Source organism: Electrona antarctica (assembly GCF_951216825.1).
Source record: "Electrona antarctica genome assembly, chromosome: 7".
Taxonomy (NCBI): Eukaryota; Metazoa; Chordata; class Actinopteri; order Myctophiformes; family Myctophidae; genus Electrona; species Electrona antarctica.
The window spans coordinates 1550142-1570863 of NC_136812.1; the positions used below are offsets into that span (position 1 = coordinate 1550142).

Consider the following 20722-nt stretch of genomic DNA (forward strand, 5'->3'; position numbering starts at 1 on the left):
CTGCCTTTTCGGCAACGATAGACTGAGAAGTCGAATTATTATTATAACTTTGGCAGGGAGTTTTGAGTTTCCCAAACGGAATTGGATTATGAATGATGGCAACGGAGTCTTGCTGGGTAGCAAGGCAAGCAAACCACGCATGCCTTGGGTGGACTTGGATTGTTGTTTCGCTGCAGCAGCTGACGGCTCCCGTGTTTCGACTCGGTGCAGACATGTGTGGAATCTGAGAATCCATAATTCTTACAATATCTCATGTTCTTGGGCATAGCATATGGGTGATCCTGTTTATTCAGTAGGACTAAAGTTGGCTGACTTAATTAGTCTTGAGTTCAGTTCCTGGGAAACACCCAAAGGACATTTACATGTGTTGTAAACAGGGGTTCAAAGTGGTCACTGTTGGAATGGTTGATCAAATGGTAAATGGTTCAAAGGGTCTCTACCTATCTAGGGGGGTGGCCAGTGGCCAGCTGTCTGGAGCTATGTGTATTTGTAACTCTTTATAATCAGATGAAAATGTGAACACTGGGTCAGTCTGGCCAGTCACTATACCTGGTGGCTGGTCAAGGCCATCCAGGCCTATGCCATGCTATGCTGTGCTGTGTACTCCGAATAAACATCAAGGAACATCTCACTCTGTCTGTGCCGTCTCACAAATCTCTCAATGCTCTCCCAGTATTTTGGTTAAGTGGAACTAGAGTTTTTTAGAGTGTCTCGTGTCTATCAGATACGACAGATGGTGCCGGTGAATGGTATATAATTTACCACACATGCACAGAGTTGTATTAAACCCAAATGCGATACATTTGGGTTGCATTATTGACAGATGCCTATGCATTGTCGAAATGTTCCCTTTCGTGCATGTAGACTACTTATTAAGTTAACAACTGTGCTACATTATTGCATTTAGCTCCCCTCTTGTCTTTTAAAATGTAACCAAACTTTTCCACCCGTTCCACCCACGGCGCAAGTTACCATGAGCGTCAGTCCACCGTGGCCCAGTCAGTCAGTTTAGAGCTTATTTGTCCAGTCTAACTTCGAAGAGAGGGGGAGAAAGAAAAACAACAAAGGATAGCCTACTTGGCAGCCCTTGTGCATGCACATTTCTGTTAGTCGCAAACTACAGCAAGGCGCCTTTGTTTTAAATTGTCCCCCATTTGCACGTCGGCAAAGCCGTTCACACCTACGGCTGGAGATGCGCTACCCCCCCCCCCCCCCCCCCCCCCAACCCCCAACCCCTCCAGCTGCTGCGGCTATACCCGATAAGAGGCTCGATAAGCCAAAAGCTTATTGATACTCGGGTCTCGATAAATGCCGAACCGGGTTTGTAATGGACCCGATTTTCGGGCTCCATCCCTACCTGGAATACACACGCACGCACGCATTCCATTTTAGTCTGAACCGTTGCAATCTGTACTTCTGCCCTTGTAGAAGGTACAACGAAACAATGTGGAACAACGTCAGGTTTAAAACATGGTTTGTACCGTCCATCGTCAACACCCTGAAGGAGGCTCTGAAACAGCAGCGACTGTGAGAGGTTACATTATCCACACTATGTTTAATACTGTGAGAGGTTACATTATCCACACTATGTTTAATGAGAGGTTACATTATCCACACTATGTTTAATACTGTGAGAGGTTACATTATCCACACTATGTTTAATACTGTGAGAGGTTACATTATCCACACTATGTTTAATACTGTGAGAGGTTACATTATCCACACTATGTTTAATACTGTGAGAGGTTACATTATCCACACGAGGCTCTGAAACAGCAGCGACTGTGAGAGGTTACATTATCCACACGAGGCTCTGAAACAGCAGCGACTGTGAGAGGTTACATTATCCACACGAGGCTCTGAAACAGCAGCGACTGTGAGAGGTTACATTATCCACACGAGGCTCTGAAACAGCAGCGACTGTGAGAGGTTACATTATCCACACGAGGCTCTGAAACAGCAGCGACTGTGAGAGGTTACATTATCCACACTATGTTTAATGAGAGGTTACATTATCCACACTATGTTTAATGAGAGGTTACATTATCCACACTATGTTTAATGAGAGGTTACATTATCCACACTATGTTTAATACTGTGAGAGGTTACATTATCCACTGTGAGAGGTTACATTATCCACACTATGTTTAATGAGAGGTTACATTATCCACACTATGTTTAATGAGAGGTTACATTATCCACACTATGTTTAATGAGAGGTTACATTATCCACACTATGTTTAATGAGAGGTTACATTATCCACACTATGTTTAATGAGAGGTTACATTATCCACCCTGAACGAGGCTCTGAAACAGCAGCGACTGTGAGAGGTTACATTATCCACCCTGAACGAGGCTCTGAAACAGCCTCAGAAATCGGCCTCAGGTCTAAATGGGTTAAAGGTGAAGGTTCAGAGGTCATCGGTACCTTGTCCCTGACAGCAGGGTGTTGGGGTTAGAGGTCAGAGGTTAAGGGTCATTACCTTGTCCCTGACAGGGCGTTGGGGTTAGAGGTCAGAGGTTAAGGGTCATTACCTTGTCCCTGACAGGGCGTTGGGGTTAGAGGTCAGAGGTTAAGGGTCATTACCTTGTCCCTGACAGGGCGTTGGGGTTAGAGGTCAGAGGTTAAGGGTCATTACCTTGTCCCTGACAGGGCGTTGGGGTTAGAGGTCAGAGGTTAAGGGTCATTACCTTGTCCCTGACAGCAGGGTGTTGGGGTTAGAGGTCAGAGGTTAAGGGTCATTACCTTGTCCCTGACAGGGTGTTGGGGTTAGAGGTCAGAGGTTAAGGGTCATTACCTTGTCCCTGACGGCAGGCAGCAGGGTGTTGGGGTTAGAGGTCAGAGGTTAAGGGTCAGTACCTTGTCCCTGACAGCGGGCGTTGGGGTTAGAGGTCAGAGGTTAAGGGTCATTACCTTGTCCCTGACAGCGGGCGTTGGGGTTAGAGGTCAGAGGTTAAGGGTCATTACCTTGTCCCTGACGGCGGGCGTTGGGGTTAGAGGTCAGAGGTTAAGGGTCATTACCTTGTCCCTGACAGCGGGCGTTGGGGTTAGAGGTCAGAGGTTAAGGGTCATTACCTTGTCCCTGACGGCGGGCGTTGGGGTTAGAGGTCAGAGGTTAAGGGTCATTACCTTGTCCCTGACAGCAGGGTGTTGGGGTTAGAGGTCAGAGGTTAAGGGTCATTACCTTGTCCCTGACAGCAGGGTGTTGGGGTTAGAGGTCAGAGGTTAAGGGTCATTACCTTGTCCCTGACAGCGGGCGTTGGGGTTAGAGGTCAGAGGTTAAGGGTCATTACCTTGTCCCTGACAGCAGGGTGTTGGGGTTAGAGGTCAGAGGTTAAGGGTCATTACCTTGTCCCTGACAGCGGGCGTTGGGGTTAGAGGTCAGAGGTTAAGGGTCATTACCTTGTCCCTGACAGCAGGGTGTTGGGGTTAGAGGTCAGAGGTTAAGGGTCATTACCTTGTCCCTGACAGCGGGCGTTGGGGTTAGAGGTCAGAGGTTAAGGGTCATTACCTTGTCCCTGACGGCGGGCGTTGGGGTTAGAGGTCAGAGGTTAAGGGTCATTACCTTGTCCCTGACAGGGTGTTGGGGTTAGAGGTCAGAGGTTAAGGGTCATTACCTTGTCCCTGACAGCGGGCGTTGGGGTTAGAGGTCAGAGGTTAAGGGTCATTACCTTGTCCCTGACAGCAGGGTGTTGGGGTTAGAGGTCAGAGGTTAAGGGTCATTACCTTGTCCCTGACAGCGGGCGTTGGGGTTAGAGGTCAGAGGTTAAGGGTCATTACCTTGTCCCTGACAGCAGGGTGTTGGGGTTAGAGGTCAGAGGTTAAGGGTCATTACCTTGTCCCTGACAGCGGGCGTTGGGGTTAGAGGTCAGAGGTTAAGGGGCATTACCTTGTCCCTGACAGGGTGTTGGGGTTAGAGGTCAGAGGTTAAGGGTCATTACCTTGTCCCTGACAGCAGGGCGTTGGGGTTAGAGGTCAGAGGTTAAGGGTCATTACCTTGTCCCTGACAGGGCGTTGGGGTTAGAGGTCAGAGGTTAAGGGTCATTACCTTGTCCCTGACAGCAGGGCGTTGGGGTTAGAGGTCAGAGGTTAAGGGTCATTACCTTGTCCCTGACAGGGCGTTGGGGTTAGAGGTCAGAGGTTAAGGGTCATTACCTTGTCCCTGACAGCAGGGTGTTGGGGTTAGAGGTCAGAGGTTAAGGGTCAGTACCTTGTCCCTGACAGCAGGCAGCAGGGCGTTGGGGTTAGAGGTCAGAGGTTAAGGGTCATTACCTTGCCCCTGACAGCGGGCGTTGGGGTTAGAGGTCAGAGGTTAAGGGTCATTACCTTGTCCCTGACAGCGGGCGTTGGGGTTAGAGGTCAGAGGTTAAGGGTCATTACCTTGCCCCTGACAGCAGGGCGTTGGGGTTAGAGGTCAGAGGTTAAGGGTCATTACCTTGCCCCTGACAGGGCGTTGGGGTTAGAGGTCAGAGGTTAAGGGTCATTACCTTGTCCCTGACAGCGGGCGTTGGGGTTAGAGGTCAGAGGTTAAGGGTCATTACCTTGTCCCTGACAGCGGGCGTTGGGGTTAGAGGTCAGAGGTTAAGGGTCATTACCTTGCCCCTGACGGCGGGCAGCAGGGCGTTGAAGCAGGTCGCCAGGAACACTCCTCCCCCGAAGGCGTTGCAGAGCGCCAGGACCTTCCTGTACCTCTGAGCCTTCTCATAGTCCACCATGAGCAGCCTGACGGGGACCAGCACGCCCCCCAGCATCAGCACGAACATGGCCAGGAGGACCAGCACCTTGGCCAGCACCACCTCCATGACGGGACCCCCTGTAGGAGGGACATTACATTACTGAACCACCTCCATGACGGGACCCCTGTAGGACCACATGGACATTACATTACTGACCAGGATGCCCACCCCCTCTGGAGTGAGTGTGGAACTATAGTGGCCCTCTGGAGTGAGTGTGGAACTATAGTGGCCCTCTGGAGTGAGTGTGGAACTACAGTGGCCCTCTGGAGTGAGTGTGGAACTATAGTGGCCCTCTGGAGTGAGTGTGGAACTATAGTGGCCCTCTGGAGTGAGTGTGGAACTATAGAGGCCCTCTGGAGTGAGTGTGGAACTATAGTGGCCCTCTGGAGTGAGTGTGGAACTATAGTGGCCCTCTGGAGTGAGTGTGGAACTATAGTGGCCCTCTGGAGTGAGTGTGGAACTATAGTGGCCCAGGCCCTCTCCATCGTCAAAGATGCCCACCCATGATACAAAGGAATGACTGACAATAATCAAATTAAATAATATGCTATGGTCAAAACGAGGGTGAGAAGTTCAGTCACACAAGAGAGACTCAGAGTAGAGTCGCTGCTCCTTCGCCTGGAAAATAAACCAGCTTAGGTGGTTCGGGCATCTGGTTAGGATGCCTCTCGGCGTCTCCCTAGGGAGGTCCTCGATGCACGTCCCACTGGGAGGAGACCCCGGGGCAGACCAAGGATCACGTCCCACTGGGAGGAGACCCCGGGGCAGACCAAGGATCACGTCCCACTGGGAGGAGACCCCGGGGCAGACCAAGGATCACATCCCACTGGGAGGAGACCCCGGGGCAGACCAAGGCGCAGTTGGAGGAAACACATGGACTCACTGGCCTTGGAACGCCTCGGGATCCCCCAGGAGGAAGTCACTAATGTTACTCTGGAGTGGGGAAGTCTGGAGCACTCTGGTGGAGCTGTTGCCCCCGAGGCCAGACTACGGATAAGCGGTTGAAGATGGATGGATGGCCAAAACAGGCCATATGCAATAAATGTTATACTTTCAAATAGTTCTAAGATAGCGATAATAACCAACGTGAGCTTGCAGGATAATAGCGATTATCTCAAAGTAAGTGTTGTGAGAGACCAACCTCCAAGAGTTCACCACGCTGTAATGACGTCACGCTGGCAGCAGGAGGTTCCGTTCACACACACACACACACACACACACACACACACACACACACACACACACACACACACACACACACACACACACACACACACACACACACACACACACACACACACACACACACACACACACTCTAGTGTGGTCTGGTCATGATGAAGATGATGAAGATGATGAAGATGATGAAGATGATGATGTCACCATAGGCGTCCTGCGTAAAGACAGACACCCAAGACATTTAGTAGTCGTTGTTTTTTACATGATCAGAGATTAAAATAGGATGCATTCTGCATAGGATGCATTCTGCATAGGATGCATTCTGCATGGGATGCATTCTGCATCCCAAAACACAGTTCAGAGGTCAGAGGTTAAGGGTCATTACCTTGTCCCTGACAGCGGGCGTTGGGGTTAGAGATTAAAATAGGATGCATTCTGCATCCCAAAACACAGTTCAGAGATTAAAATAGGATGCATTCTGCATCCCAAAACACAGTTCAGAGATTAAAATAGGATGCATTCTGCATCCCAAAACACAGTTCAGAGATTAAAATAGGATGCATTCTGCATCCCAAAACACAGTTCAGAGATTAAAATAGGATGCATTCTGCATCCCAAAACACAGTTCAGCATTCTGCATCCCAAAACACAGTTCAGAGTTTGACGGCCGAGACTAGTTTACTCCAGTGTTCCGATGCTGCGTAATACGACATCCCCGCTATTTGTTTCATGTGTCTAAATCGCATCGCATTAATAATAATAAAAAAGTCCGCCTCTGCCGCGCAGCAGAGGGAGTTAGCTTTGTGTGCTGATCTCAAAACCGGAAATCGAAACTTATGCTGGGCTGCTAGGGCTTCTGGGAAATTGAGTCCAATGCAAGTGAACGGAAGACACGGCCTCATGGTATGTGGTTTTATGGAGCCGGCTTGTGGTGTAGCAAGATGGCGGGTGGTGCGATCGTGGTTGTTGACATGATGTCATTTTGGTTCATTTCTCACTAGTATTTTAAGGGCGCGTTCGGAAATACCGCACCAGAGCACACTGGCCTATCAGTTTGCATTGCACAGTGCGCTCAGTGCGCTATTTCCGAACGTGCCCTTAGACACTTAGACACTTGGCAAGCATTGGTTGTTTTAGCATGGTTTCCAGTGCAGGGGGACCAGATCCATTGGTTGTTTTAGCATGGTTTCCAGTGCAGGGGGACCAGATCCATTGGTTGTTTTAGCATGGTTTCCAGTGCAGGGGGACCAGATCCATTGGTTGTTTTAGCATGGTTTCCAGTGCAGGGGGACCAGATCCATTGGTTGTTTTAGCATGGTTTCCAGTGCAGGGGGACCAGATCCATTGGTTGTTTTAGCATGGTTTCCAGTGCAGGGGGACCAGATCCATTGGTTGTTTTAGCATGGTTTCCAGTGCAGGGGGACCAGATCCATTGGTTGTTTTAGCATGGTTTCCAGTGCAGGGGGACCAGATCCATTGGTTGTTTTAGCATGGTTTCCAGTGCAGGGGGACCAGATCCATTGGTTGTTTTAGCATGGTTTCCAGTGCAGGGGGACCAGATCCATTGGTTGTTTTAGCATGGTTTCCAGTGCAGGGGGACCAGATCCATTGGTTGTTTTAGCATGGTTTCCAGTGCAGGGGGACCAGATCCATTGGTTGTTTTAGCATGGTTTCCAGTGCAGGGGGACCAGATCCATTGGTTGTTTTAGCATGGTTTCCAGTGCAGGGGGACCAGATCCATTGGTTGTTTTAGCATGGTTTCCAGCGCAGGGGGACCAGATCCATTGGTTGTTTTAGCATGGTTTCCAGTGCAGGGGGACCAGATCCATTGGTTGTTTTAGCATGGTTTCCAGTGCAGGGGGACCAGATCCATTGGTTGTTTTAGCATGGTTTCCAGTGCAGGGGGACCAGATCCATTGGTTGTTTTAGCATGGTTTCCAGTGCAGGGGGACCAGATCCATTGGTTGTTTTAGCATGGTTTCCAGTGCAGGGGGACCAGATCCATTGGTTGTTTTAGCATGGTTTCCAGTGCAGGGGGACCAGATCCATTGGTTGTTTTAGCATGGTTTCCAGTGCAGGGGGACCAGATCCAAACCGGTCATTTGAGGGACAGAAGTATCGCGTGTTGTGCAGTGTCGACTTCGTCCACTAATACTATGACGAAAAATGTTTGTTGACTACCTTTTTTCACTGACGAAAACTAAGCTATGAATCTGCATGACTAAAACTAAGACTTAATATATTGACCATAAAAATAAAAACTAGTGGACAAGAGATCCAGTATAAGTCATTTTACAATTAGTTGCATGCTGAAAATAGCCGATCTACAAGCTCACAACACATCGCAGCGCGGCGCGTTGTGAGCTTGTAGATCGGCTATTTACAGCAATTGTGAAATCAGCCATTACGACGGCATCAATGCCCACCAAAATACATTTCAGTCGACTAAATCAACTGTAGTCGACTAAAACTAGACTAACACTAAAACAGTCCAGCCAGGTGACCAAAATGTGAACTAAAACTAAATGAAAACTAAGATTTGCTGTCAAAAACAACACTGCTTGGTGCTGTAGCCTAGCCCATTCTGGGCGGGAACCCCTTTTGGTGTTTTAAGCATTATGTTGTAATTTAGCAGATCTACAAGCTCGTAGCGCGCCACCGAGTGGCGCACTACGAGCTTGTAGGTCTGCTATTTTTGAAAAATCGTGAAAATATTTATTTCAGAAAACTGGAGGATTTAGAAGATTTTGTTTTAATAGGTCAGGCCTAAATGGCCGAGGGCAGTGGTTCCTGCCGTTAGGGTCCATGTTCAAGTCAAAGTTCTCACCGTCGTACACATTATATATTTTGATTTCCAACCATTTATACCAGTGGGTTTTCAACCAGTGGTCCCTGAGGAGGTTCCAGGTGGTCCCCATGCAGCTAAATGATGGAGAGTTGGTAACCAAATGGACCCTTATGGATATTTAACTCTTGAGAGTGTCAAATTAAACATTTCATTTGGTTTCATTTTACGCTCTCAAGAGTTCAATTATTGTTAAACATCTGCATCACTTAATTTACAAGAAGTCTCTAATTAGAGAATGTAGAATAATTGGTCTTGATCAACGTTTACATGTTATCTATCCTAATGGTACCAACATCATGTTATCTCTCCTAATGGTACCAACACCATGTTATCTCTCCTAATGGTACCAACATCATGTTATCTCTCCTAATGGTACCAACATCATGTTATCTCTCCTAATGGTACCAACACCATGTTATCTCTCCTAATGGTACCAACACCATGTTATCTCTCCTAATGGTACCAACATCATGTTATCTCTCCTAATGGTACCGACACCATGTTATCTCTCCTAATGGTACCGACACCATGTTATCTCTCCTAATGGTACCAACACCATGTTATCTCTCCTAATGGTACCAACACCATGTTATCTCTCCTAATGGTACCAACACCATGTTATCTCTCCTAATGGTACCGACACCATGTTATCTCTCCTAATGGTACCGACACCATGTTATCTCTCCTAATGGTACCGACATCATGTTATCTCTCCTAATGGTACCAACACCATGTTATCTCTCCTAATGGTACCAACACCATGGTATCTCTCCTAATGGTACCAACACCATGGTATCTCTCCTAATGGTACCAACACCATGTTATCTCTCCTAATGGTACCAACACCATGTTATCTTTTTTTTTTTTGGGAAATAAATATTTGTACATTAAAAAACTGTGTACATTGGTGACTATAACTATAATCTACCTGATATTGAGGCCTACAAAATCGGTAAAAAAAAATGAACTTTTTTTTTCTTATCAACTAGTCGACTAGTACCAGCAAGGTCGACTAGTGGATTTACATTTCTAAAAGACCATCCCTGCATCCTGGGACTCATTTCTAAAAGACCATCCTGGGACTAATTTCTAAAAGACCATCCCTGCATCCTGGGACTCATTTCTAAAAGACCATCCTGGGACTCATTTCTAAAAGACCATCCTGGGACTCATTTCTAAAAGACCATCCCTGCATCCTGGGACTCATTTCTAAAAGACCACCCCTGCATCCTGGGACTCATTTCTAAAAGGCCATCCCTGCATCCCGGGACTCATTTCTAAAAGACCATCCCTGCATCCTGGGACTCATTTCTAAAAGACCACCCCTGCATCCTGGGACTCATTTCTAAAAGACCATCCCTGCATCCCGGGACTCATTTCTAAAAGACCATCCCTGCATCCCGGGACTCATTTCTAAAAGACCATCCCTGCATCCTGGGACTCATTTCTAAAAGACCATCCCTGCATCCCGGGACTCATTTCTAAAAGACCATCCCTGCATCCTGGGACTCATTTCTAAAAGACCATCCCTGCATCCCGGGACTCATTTCTAAAAGACCATCCCTGCATCCTGGGACTCATTTCTAAAAGACCATCCCTGCATCCTGGGACTCATTTCTAAAAGACCATCCTGGGACTCATTTCTAAAAGACCATCCCTGCATCCCGGGACTCATTACATTGAAAACCTATTTACATCACTGGTACTGTATATTTGTATGTAGTTGATTGTTATGATGAATTGAATACGAACTGAAGGACCCCAATGGAAACGAGCCATAGTGCTTTATTGTGGTTATAAATCCTCTCAGCAGACCTCGTATTGAACTGTACTTTACTGTGCTGTACTGTTAATAAAGTATTCAATCAATCAATCAATCAATCAATCAATCAGCGGTGCTAGTCCCTCCTACACGTTTAATGTTTGTTTTTAGTTCAATGTTAGTTTTAAAAACACCATATTGACAATGAAGGGAAAATGTCATCTTGTCCCTAAACACACACATTAAATGCCATTAACAATAAAGATAATTTAATGTTTGTTTTGTCACCGTCTGTTTTACGTCACCATGACATCACCTAATCAACATGAGTTAGACTTTAATATGTTAGCGCCCCTCACTTCACACGGGTGGGATAAGTACAATGTCTAATAGTGGTTTGATTGTTTTGATTGATTGAAATATGTATTAACAGTTTGCAGAATTACAGTACATTTCAAGCACAAACTCAATACAAAGGCTGTTAACTGTGAGTGGACGACACAATTAAGCATTACACTTGTTTACAACAGGGTCCACCTTGTTCAATTCATCAAAACATTTGGAGACGTACAAATAGACACTTCTATAAAGCCAAAGAACAGAACAGGAATTCATCATAATGGAGGTAAAAAGGGAAAATAAACATATACAGTGAGGGGAAAAGGGGGGAACAGTGAGGGAAGTACATGCTACTTGTTTTACTACGTATTAGAATAATTATTGTAAAGTGTAGTTTAGTTTACTTCCTGCTGAATACAAGGAAGGAACTGACAGCACCTGGCATAACGCGCACGCACGCACGCGCACGCACACACACACACACACGTTGATAAACAACACCATTGAACGAAGGCGCCGCTCGCCGAAAAACAGCCGAAAATGAACTGCGTCTCGCACTTTATTTATCACACCCACACGCACGCACGCACACGCGCACACACGCACACACACACACACACACACACACACACACGCACACACACACACACACACACACAGTAATTAGTGAGTGTTTACCGTGTTGTTGTTGTTGTTTACGTTTCTCCTTATTCCCGAGTCTGTTCTCCAGGAAACCCAAACCGCACCGCACTTCCTGGTTGTACACGTCACACTCACACCGCGCTGTGATTGGTCCTCCCGAATTATTGTTATTATTGTTATTAGTGTGTGTTATTATTATTAACAACACACAACAGTGTTTCAATTCATGTAGTTCACATATAAACTCCAAACCCCTGTATTTTTTGTCTTTCTTTTTTTTACCTGCTTATATGATGATTTTCTGTTCTATTTTTTATATAGAGGTGTAAATGTATACGTCTCTAAATGTTGAAAAAACAAAACACAAACATAAAAAAATTTAAAAGTAGGAAAAAAAGTGCACAGTTTATTTACAGTCAAGGTTTATTTTTTTGTCAAAATAAGAGCTTGTGTGCTGCCTGTAGCTTGGGTCCATACCTCTATCTAATGCCTATAATACACATCATTAGAGCTAAACAATAAAAAAGCAAGGCTTTTGCACACCTAAGGCGACAGGAGGAGGAGAGGGTAAGGTGCCCGACAATAAACCCCCACAGCCCCGCACACTGTCTTCAAATGCAGGGAAAGACTTTTACGTTTTTCACTGCATTTGAAGACTTTGATTGATTGATTGATTGAAATATGTATTAACAGTTTGCAGAATTACAGTACATTTCAAGCACAAACTCAATACAAAGACTGTTAACTGCGAGTGTTAACTGAGTGGACGACCCAATTCAGTATTACACTTGTTTAGACAGTGCGCGGCTGTTTGTTCTTTTACATCATTAGAGCTATATTAGACCAGTATATCCTCACTGTAATGTTTCATCATTAACACGTGGTGGGAAAAGTACTATTATTAAAGTTAAACTCTGCAGTGGAACAGTGAAACATTCCTAGCGTGGCCAATGGTGAACCTCACGGTGGGCCAATACCGCCCCCATGTGGCGCAGTCAGGTTGTGAAGTGGAATTCAACCAGTTGGCCTAAATATTGTCTGTCTATGTAGGCCTACATACATTAATGAATCCACTTGCTGACCGGCTGTCGGTATTGAGCAATTTGTTTTATAGGGGTTTATATGTGACCCTACCATTAACATCCTATAGGCCTATAGGGCAGACATGCTTTAAGTAGCATGTGACATGACGTTTTCATGATTCTGAATCTATTCCAATAAAAATAAAGCAGGGGCTCGCAACTCACGTGAGGTGGACCCTAACACTGGTTCATTTGGTTCCATTTGTACACTCTCAAATTAACAGAGTTTTTACAATATAAATTGGGGTGCCAGAGATAGAAATGCCATTAAATGGGGGTCCGTAGCATAATGCGTGTGAAACTGGGGGGGTCCATGTTCCTAATATATGTAAACAACATGACATCAGCTTGTGACTGCAACTTGTTCCTGTTCACAGATGACTCATAGCACTGCTAGTCTCGGACAGGAACAAACTGCAGGTTGAAAAGGCCCTCAGCTCTGAAACTGAATCCATTCTCTTTGGATCTAATAGTAATCTCAGCAAGGCAGATGGCTTCTTGGTTAGAGTGGGTGCCAATATTATCACACGTAAAGATGAAATTACCTACCTAGGTTCCATCCTGGAGGCTAATCTTTCCGGTGATAAAATGGCCACCAACGTAATCAAAAAAGTCAACCAAAGAACAAGATATTCCTTTACAGGATCTCCTCACTGGTCAACGAAAACACCTTGAAGACCATAACAGGAGCCCTCGTACAAGGTTTCCTCGACTATGCATGCACCTCCTGGTACCACAGCACCTCAAAGGCCCTTAAAACAAGGCTCCAGACTTCCCAAAACAAACTGGTCAGGCTCCTACTTGGCCTCACCCCCCAAACCCACCTCACCCCTGCCCACTTTGACAGGCTGGAATGGCTTAGGGTCGACGACAGAGTACAGCATCTTGCAATGGGTCTGGTCCACAAGATTCGATACACCACCAAGATACCCATGTACCTGTCTAGATACTTCCTTAATTTTAACAAAGTCCACACCCACAACACCAGAGGGAGTGCAACGAACCATGTACAACCCAGATTCGGCACAAACAAGGGACTAAATTATTTTCTCTCCTTTGCCATCAAAATGTGGTACGCCCTACCAACAGTCATTAAGACATGCAAATCCTTTGACTCCTTCAAAACCGCTCTCAAAGGGCACCTACGGACGGCTGCAATTCGAAACTGGCCCCTGTAAAATCTGAATCCCCCCCACCGCCCACCCCTTTTTCCCCTCACTGTATATGTTTCTTTTCCCTTTTTACCTCCTTTATGATGAATTCCTGTTCTGTTCTTTGACTACCGGTATATAGAAGTGTCTATTTGTACGTCTCTAAATGTTTTGATGAATTGAACAAGGTGGACCCTCTTGTAAACAAGTGTAATGCTTAATTGGGTCGTCCACTCACAGTTAACAGTCTTTGTATTGAGTTTGTGCTTGAAATGTACTGTAATTCTGCAAACTGTTAATAAATATTTCAATCAATCAATCAATGTTTTGGAATCACTGCTAGAGCCGTAAAAATCCTCCCACTGACACATAGGGCTGAAGTGAACAAATATGACTTTATACTGTAAGTTCAGTACTTGAGTTCACTTGGCCTGAATATAAGACTACGTTTTTGTTTCTTCTTCAAATATCCTAAAAATCGGGGTTGCATTATAATCGGGGACTAGAGACTATTTGACATTCAATGTTCTTTTCCCCCACAAATGAGTCTTGAAAAAGAACAGGGGGTCGTCTTATAATCAGACCCGTCTTATTTTGGGTTTCATATGGTAGGTAAATGCAGTTCCTTTGGTAACAGGTCAGGTCGCCCCAATTCCATCTCGCCCCAGATGTATTCCGCCGACCTCACGCAGACAGCTCGGTGCGGCGGTTCTTGTATTCTTTATTTTGTTTTACTGAGAATAAGGTTAGAAATAAGTTTAGGGTTAGGCATAGTTTTACTGGGGTTAAGTTTAGGAATAGGGTTAGGTTTAGCCATAGTTTTACTGGGGTTAAGTTTAGGAATAGGGTTATGTTTTGATTGATTGATTGAAGAATTTATTAACAGTTTGCAGAATTACAGTACATTTCAAGCACAAACTCAATACAAAGGCTGTTAACTGTGAGTGGACGACCCAATTAAGCATTACACTTGTTTCCAATAGGGTCCACCTTGTTCAAATCATCAAAACATTTAGAGACGTACAAATAGACACTTCTATAGACAGAACAGGAATTCATCATAAAGGAGGTAAAAAGGGAAAAGAAACATATACAGTGAGGGGGAGAAAAAGGGGGTGGGCGGTGGGGGGGATTCACGTTCAGCTCCGTTAATTTGTTTGTTTTCCTTGGAGGAGCTGCGTTGGGTCCCCAAGTCGGCTCCGTGGCCGTACCTTGAGTTGGCTGTGTGGCCGTGACCGTCTCTTGTGTTGTCCTTGCGTTGGGTCCCCAATTCGGCTCAGTGGCCATACCTTGAGTTGGCTGTGTGGCCGCGACCGTCTCTTTTGTTGTCCTTGCGTTCGTGTTTGAGGGATTCCGATTTTACAGGGGCCAGTTTCGAATTGCAGCCGTCCGTAGGTGCCCTTTGAGAGCGGTTTTGAAAGAGTCAAGGGATTCGCATGTCTTAATGACAGTTGGTAGGGCGTTCCACATTTTGGTGGCATAGGAGCGAAAAGAATTTAGTCCCTTGTTTGTGCCGAATCTGGGTTGTACATGGTTCGTTGCATTCCCTCTGGTGTTGTGGGTGTGGACTTCGTTAACATTAAGGAAGTATCTAGACAGGTACATGCAGGTATCTTGGTGGTGTATCGAATCTTGTGGACCAGACCCATTGCAAGATGCTGTACTCTGTCGTCGACCCTAAGCCATTCCAGCCTGTCGAAGTGGGCAGGGGTGAGGTGGGTTCGGGGGCATTTAGGCATCGTTTTACTGAGGTTGAGGTTAGGAATAAGGTTAGGTTTAACCGTTTAAGCATAATTTACTTAGATTACTTTAGGAATATCAGGCCGCGCTGTTCCGCCGGCTGTACGCCCGGGGCGAGTTGGTAAAGGGGCGAGCAGTCTTGTATTCGTTCCTTTCACCACTGTAGGCTATGTTGTATATCTGTATATCACTGTATGCTGTATATCACCATCATCATGTGATGTAGCATGAGGAACAAACAGTCTAAACACCAGAAGGAAATGAACATCAAACATAAACACATGATGTACACTATGGTATGATTATACAACCACATACAGTTCCACAGCCAGGGTTGCCATGTCGGCTTATTATAAGGAACTTTGGACTTTGCTTGTAAATATTGGGTGGCTGCATTAGTTTTTCATTGATTGATCGATTGATTGAAAAGGTTATTTCACAGTATATATGTAGAATGGGTTGCAGCCGTCCTTAGGTGCCCTTTGAGAGCAGTTTTGATTTGAAGGAGTCAAGGGATTTGCATGTCTTAATTACTGTTGGTAGGGCGTTGCACATTTTGGTGGCATTAGGAGCGAAATTAATTTAGTCCCTTGTTTGTGCCGAATCTGGGTTGTACATGGTTCGTTGCACTCCCTCTGGTGTTGTGGGTGTGGACTTAGTTAACATTAAGGAAGTATTTAGACAGGTACATGGGTATCTTGGTGGTGTATCGAATCTTGTGGACCAGACCCATTGCAAGATGCTGTACTCTGTCGTCGACCCTAAGCCATTCCAGCCTGTCAAAGTGGGCAGGGGTGAGGTGGGTTTTGGGGGATGAGGCCCAAGCCATTCCAGCCTGAACCTTTTGGGTTGTACAATTTATGCATTTAGCATTATGCATTGTACTTTTCCCCCAATATTCTTTAGGAAAAGAGCAGATCTACAAGCTCACAACACGTCACAAGCTTGTAGATATGTTATTTTCAAATGAATATTAGATTTAAATTGCACATTTTGTTTAGTGGCATTATAACCATATTATTCGCTTATCTCTGTCACAAAACCTGGCAACACACTACTGTACGTCCAGCTCAATGAGCTCATCGCAGGTCAACGTGTCCTGTGACGTCACCGTCGCATCCTTGGCAGCCGCTCAGTCAGTCGTTTGGGAACAGTCAGTGAGGAGGCTAAAGCTAAGCTAACAGGCTAACAGGCTAACGGCTGGGTGAACTGTCAGGTAGGGACATTTATACATGTTTACATTGTGGTGTCATCTGTGTCCTGACGATGATAATTAACACCTGGACTAAATTAATACATGACAATTATTATAATAATTCATATCCGCGGACAGCAGCACATCATGGCGTTAGCTATAGCCGGCTAGCTCTCTCTGTGTGTGTGTGTGTGGTGTGCTAGCTAGTTAGCACGATGCTAACTGCAGAAGCCCTTTGTTGGCATTGGCAGCAGGCTAGGGTAACTAGCTTAGCTTTTAGCTGCATTAGGCTAGTGGGAGTAGCAGTGAGTCCAGTTCGCCTCCAGATAGTATATAACATAGTAACATATAAATATAAAGTAATTAAAGTGATTTATAGATTGATTTAGAGCTTGTGTTCATGTGTTGAGGAAAGGAGGCTGGCTGTTAAAACAACAACAATAACAACAACATTACAGCATTAAGCTGTTAGCTTGCTAGAATGTTCTAGTGTTGAACTAGTTGTGGAATAATTAGTTGTTATACTTTACAACAGTCAGTGGTTCCCAAACCTTTTCATGTCAAGGAAGGACCCCCACATTGACACCAATTAGCCCCGCGGACCCCCGTTTGAAAAGATATGCCAGGGACCCCCCATTATAACTTGAGACGATTTGTATGACAGTTCTAGAAGGGATTCTCGACCCGTTTAATTTCAAGGACCCCCAGGTTTTGACATGCATTAGGGCTACGGACCCCCATTTAATGGCATTTCTATCTCTGGGACCCCCGATTTATATTATTAACTCTGAGAGTGTACAAATGGAACCAAATGGACCCTATTTACATTTGTACACTCAGAGTTACAGACCCATAAGGGTCCATTTGGTTCCTAACTATCATTTAGCTGGGGGACCCCCTGGAACTCCCTCAAGGACCCCTAGGGCTCCCCGGACCACACTTTGGGAACCACTGCTCTAGTGTGTACTAGTTGTGGAATAATTATTTGTTATACTTTATTATAAGTCAGTGGTTTTAAATTGTGTTTTATTTTATGTATTCAGCGTTTGAGCCACGTTCCACCATGTGATGACATTTAGATCATTGGTTCTCAAAAGTGTGGTCCAGGGGTCCCTCATTTGTGGGGTCCAAAGAGCTTGTAGATCTGCTATTTTCGTGTGTGTGTGTGTGTGTGTGTGTGTGTGTGTGTGTGTGTGTGTGTGTGTGTGTGTGTGTGTGTGTGTGTGTGTGTGTGTGTGTGTGTGTGTCACGCTTGCTTACAAATCAGTGAGTCAACTGAATGGAGTGATGTCAACCTCCTGCAACAGTGGACTGATTATTGTTTGTTTAACTTGACGCAAATAAGTCACACAAATAATTACGATTAATGATTTTTAATTGTTTAGAGAAATTATTATGAATCTATTTACAATTCTGTTTGCCTTTTTAGGTTTTGTATAAAGTGCACAGCAGATATTACTGGCATTTTTTTTTAAAATAAATCTTATACTATATAAATTCTATTAAAATAGCGGAAGCCAGGGACCCCCATCTGAAAAGGCTTGGTACCAGGGACCCCCATCTGAAAAGGCTTGGTACCAGGGACCCCCAGGGACCCCCATCTGAAAAGGCCTGGTACCAGGGACCCCCAGGGACCCCCATCTGAAAAGGCTTGGTACCAGGGACCCCCAGGGACCCCCATCTGAAAAGGCTTGGTACCAGGGACCCCCATCTGAAAAGGCCTGGTACCACAGGGACCCCGACAAGAGAAGATGTATGTTAAAACACAACAAGAAATCTTCTAAATATTTTTGATGTGTAAAAATAAATAAATAGTAGATTTACAAGCTTGCAGGGTGGCATACAGTGACACACTGTGAGCTTGTAGATCTGCTATTTTTGGTTGTATGTTCAGTAATGAGCTTGTAGATCTGCTATTTGTGGTCCTGTGTTCACTAACAGGGTCTCCCCAGCTTGTAGATCTGCTATATGTGGTCCTGGGTTCACTAACGAGCTTGTAGATCTGATATTTGTGGTCCTGTGTTCACTAACAGGGTCTCCCCAGCTTGTAGATCTGATATTTGTGGTCCTGTGTTCACTAACGGAGGTCTCCCCAGCTTGTAGATCTGCTATTTGTGGTCCTGTGTTCACTAACGGAGGTCTCCCCAGCTTGTAGATCTGCTATATGTGGTCCTGTTTTCACTAACAGGGTCTCCCCATCTCCAGCTCTGACAGTAAACAGAAAATAGACGTTTAGGTGGGCTGCCAGTCTCATCCAATCAGGAAAGAGAACCCCACTTATCAGCTTAAGTCTTGACAGTTTTCTGAAATACCTGTTTCTATATCAGTGGTGCTCAATATTTCATGTCAAGGACCCTCAGAATTATCTGTAATTGGCCCCCATCTGAAAATATGTTGTTCCAGGGACCCCCCCAGAAGCAAAGATTTGAGTTAAAAACGTTTGTTCTGAAAGAATATATATATTCAAAGATTTGCGCCACATTTTCAGGATTTTTCAAAAAAATAGCAGATCTTCAAGCTCGTAGTGCGGCACTCGGTGCTGCGCTATGAGCTTGTAGATCTGCTATTTTCCAATAGCTAAAGCATAACATAATGCTTAAAACACCAAGAGGGGTTCCCGTCCAGAATGGGTTAAAGTTTGTCTGCTCATTATTCCAGCGGTCGACACTAAGGTCTCAGAGGTACTTCAAAACAAGGACGGGTCATGTTCCACTTGCCCCAACAGTAAATTGTCCAAATTATTAGGCCGTAAAATTTGAATTAACTGTTCAATGTAACACTTTCTTTTTAAGTGTGCGATTAAAATTAAAAAAAAAAGTCATACAGGTCGTTTATCCCAACGACCTGAAAAACATGCATTTTCAGTTATGACTCGCATATCTTCCGTGTGTGTGCGCGAGTCACGCTTGCTTAGTGACTCAACTGAATGGAGTGATGTCAACCTCCTGCAACAGTGGACTGATTATTTGGGGCATTATGTTGTGACTGCAGGTCTCGAGGTCTGTAACTGAGAGTGTAACACATGGAACCAAATGGACCCTTACAGGTCTGTGACTGAGAGTGTAACACATGGAACCAAATGGACCCTTACGGGTCTGTGACTCTGAGAGTGTAACACATGGAACCAAATGGACCCTTATGGGTCTGTAACTCTGAGAGTGTAACACATGGAACCAAATGGACCCTTACAGGTCTGTGACTGAGAGTGTAACACATGGAACCAAATGGACCCTTACAGGTCTGTGACTGAGAGTGTAACACATGGAACCAAATGGACCCTTACAGGTCTGTGACTGAGAGTGTAACACATGGAACCAAATGGACCCTTACAGGTCTGTGACTGAGAGTGTAACACATGGAACCAAATGGACCCTTATGGGTCTGTAACTCTGAGAGTGTAACACATGGAACCAAATGGACCCGTACAGGTCTGTGACTGAGAGTGTAACACATGGAACCAAATGGACCCTTACAGGTCTGTGACTGAGAGTGTAACACATGGAACCAAATGGACCCTTACGGGTCTGTAACTCTGAGAGTGTAACACATGGAACCAAATGGACCCTTACAGGTCTGTGACTGAGAGTGTAACACATGGAACCAAATGGACCCTTATGGGTCTGTAACTCTGAGAGTGTAACACATGGAACCAAATGGACCCGTACAGGTCTGTGACTGAGATTGTAACACATGGAACCATATGGACCCGTACAGGTCTGTGACTGAGAGTGTAACACATGGAACCATATGGACCCATACAGGTCTGTAACTGAGAGTGTAACACATGGAACCATATGGACCCGTACAGGTCTGTGACTGAGAGTGTAACACATGGAACCATATGGACCCGTACAGGTCTGTGACTGAGAGTGTAACACATGGAACCAAATGGACCCGTACAGGTCTCGAGGTCTAACTGAGAGTGTACTGACCTTGTGAGCTTGTAGATCGGCCATTTATTTTCCTACATTACTGTGACGCCGTGGTATGACGAAGTGGGACACACACATTTAGAAATATCTAATGATGTCTGTCTGTCTGTCTGT

At 45.3% G+C, this 20722-nt stretch overlaps 2 protein-coding genes across 7 annotated transcripts in view; one reads left to right on the top strand and one right to left on the bottom strand.

Annotated features, from left to right (window-relative positions):
* LOC306925876 (zinc transporter ZIP3-like) overlaps positions 1–11594 on the bottom strand; it is a 28939-nt gene extending 17345 nt beyond the window's left edge. The window contains exons 1-3 of the mRNA XM_079505016.1: positions 11545–11594; positions 5880–6131; positions 4598–4815 (exon numbers count right to left, since the gene is read on the bottom strand). Coding sequence (XP_079361142.1) covers positions 4598–4804 — 207 coding nt within the window. The 5' untranslated portion in view covers positions 4805–4815; positions 5880–6131; positions 11545–11594. The remainder of the gene's footprint in view (positions 1–4597; positions 4816–5879; positions 6132–11544) is intronic.
* A 4948-nt stretch (positions 11595–16542) lies between these two features.
* LOC306927081 (small glutamine-rich tetratricopeptide repeat-containing protein alpha-like) overlaps positions 16543–20722 on the top strand; it is a 35307-nt gene continuing 31127 nt past the window's right edge. For 5 of the 6 annotated variants that reach the window (XR_013790483.1, XR_013790484.1, XR_013790485.1 and 2 more), the window contains exon 1: positions 16543–16697. The gene's annotated coding sequence lies outside the window, so the exon portion shown is untranslated. The remainder of the gene's footprint in view (positions 16698–20722) is intronic. The other variant, XM_079506720.1, reaches the window with a different exon arrangement.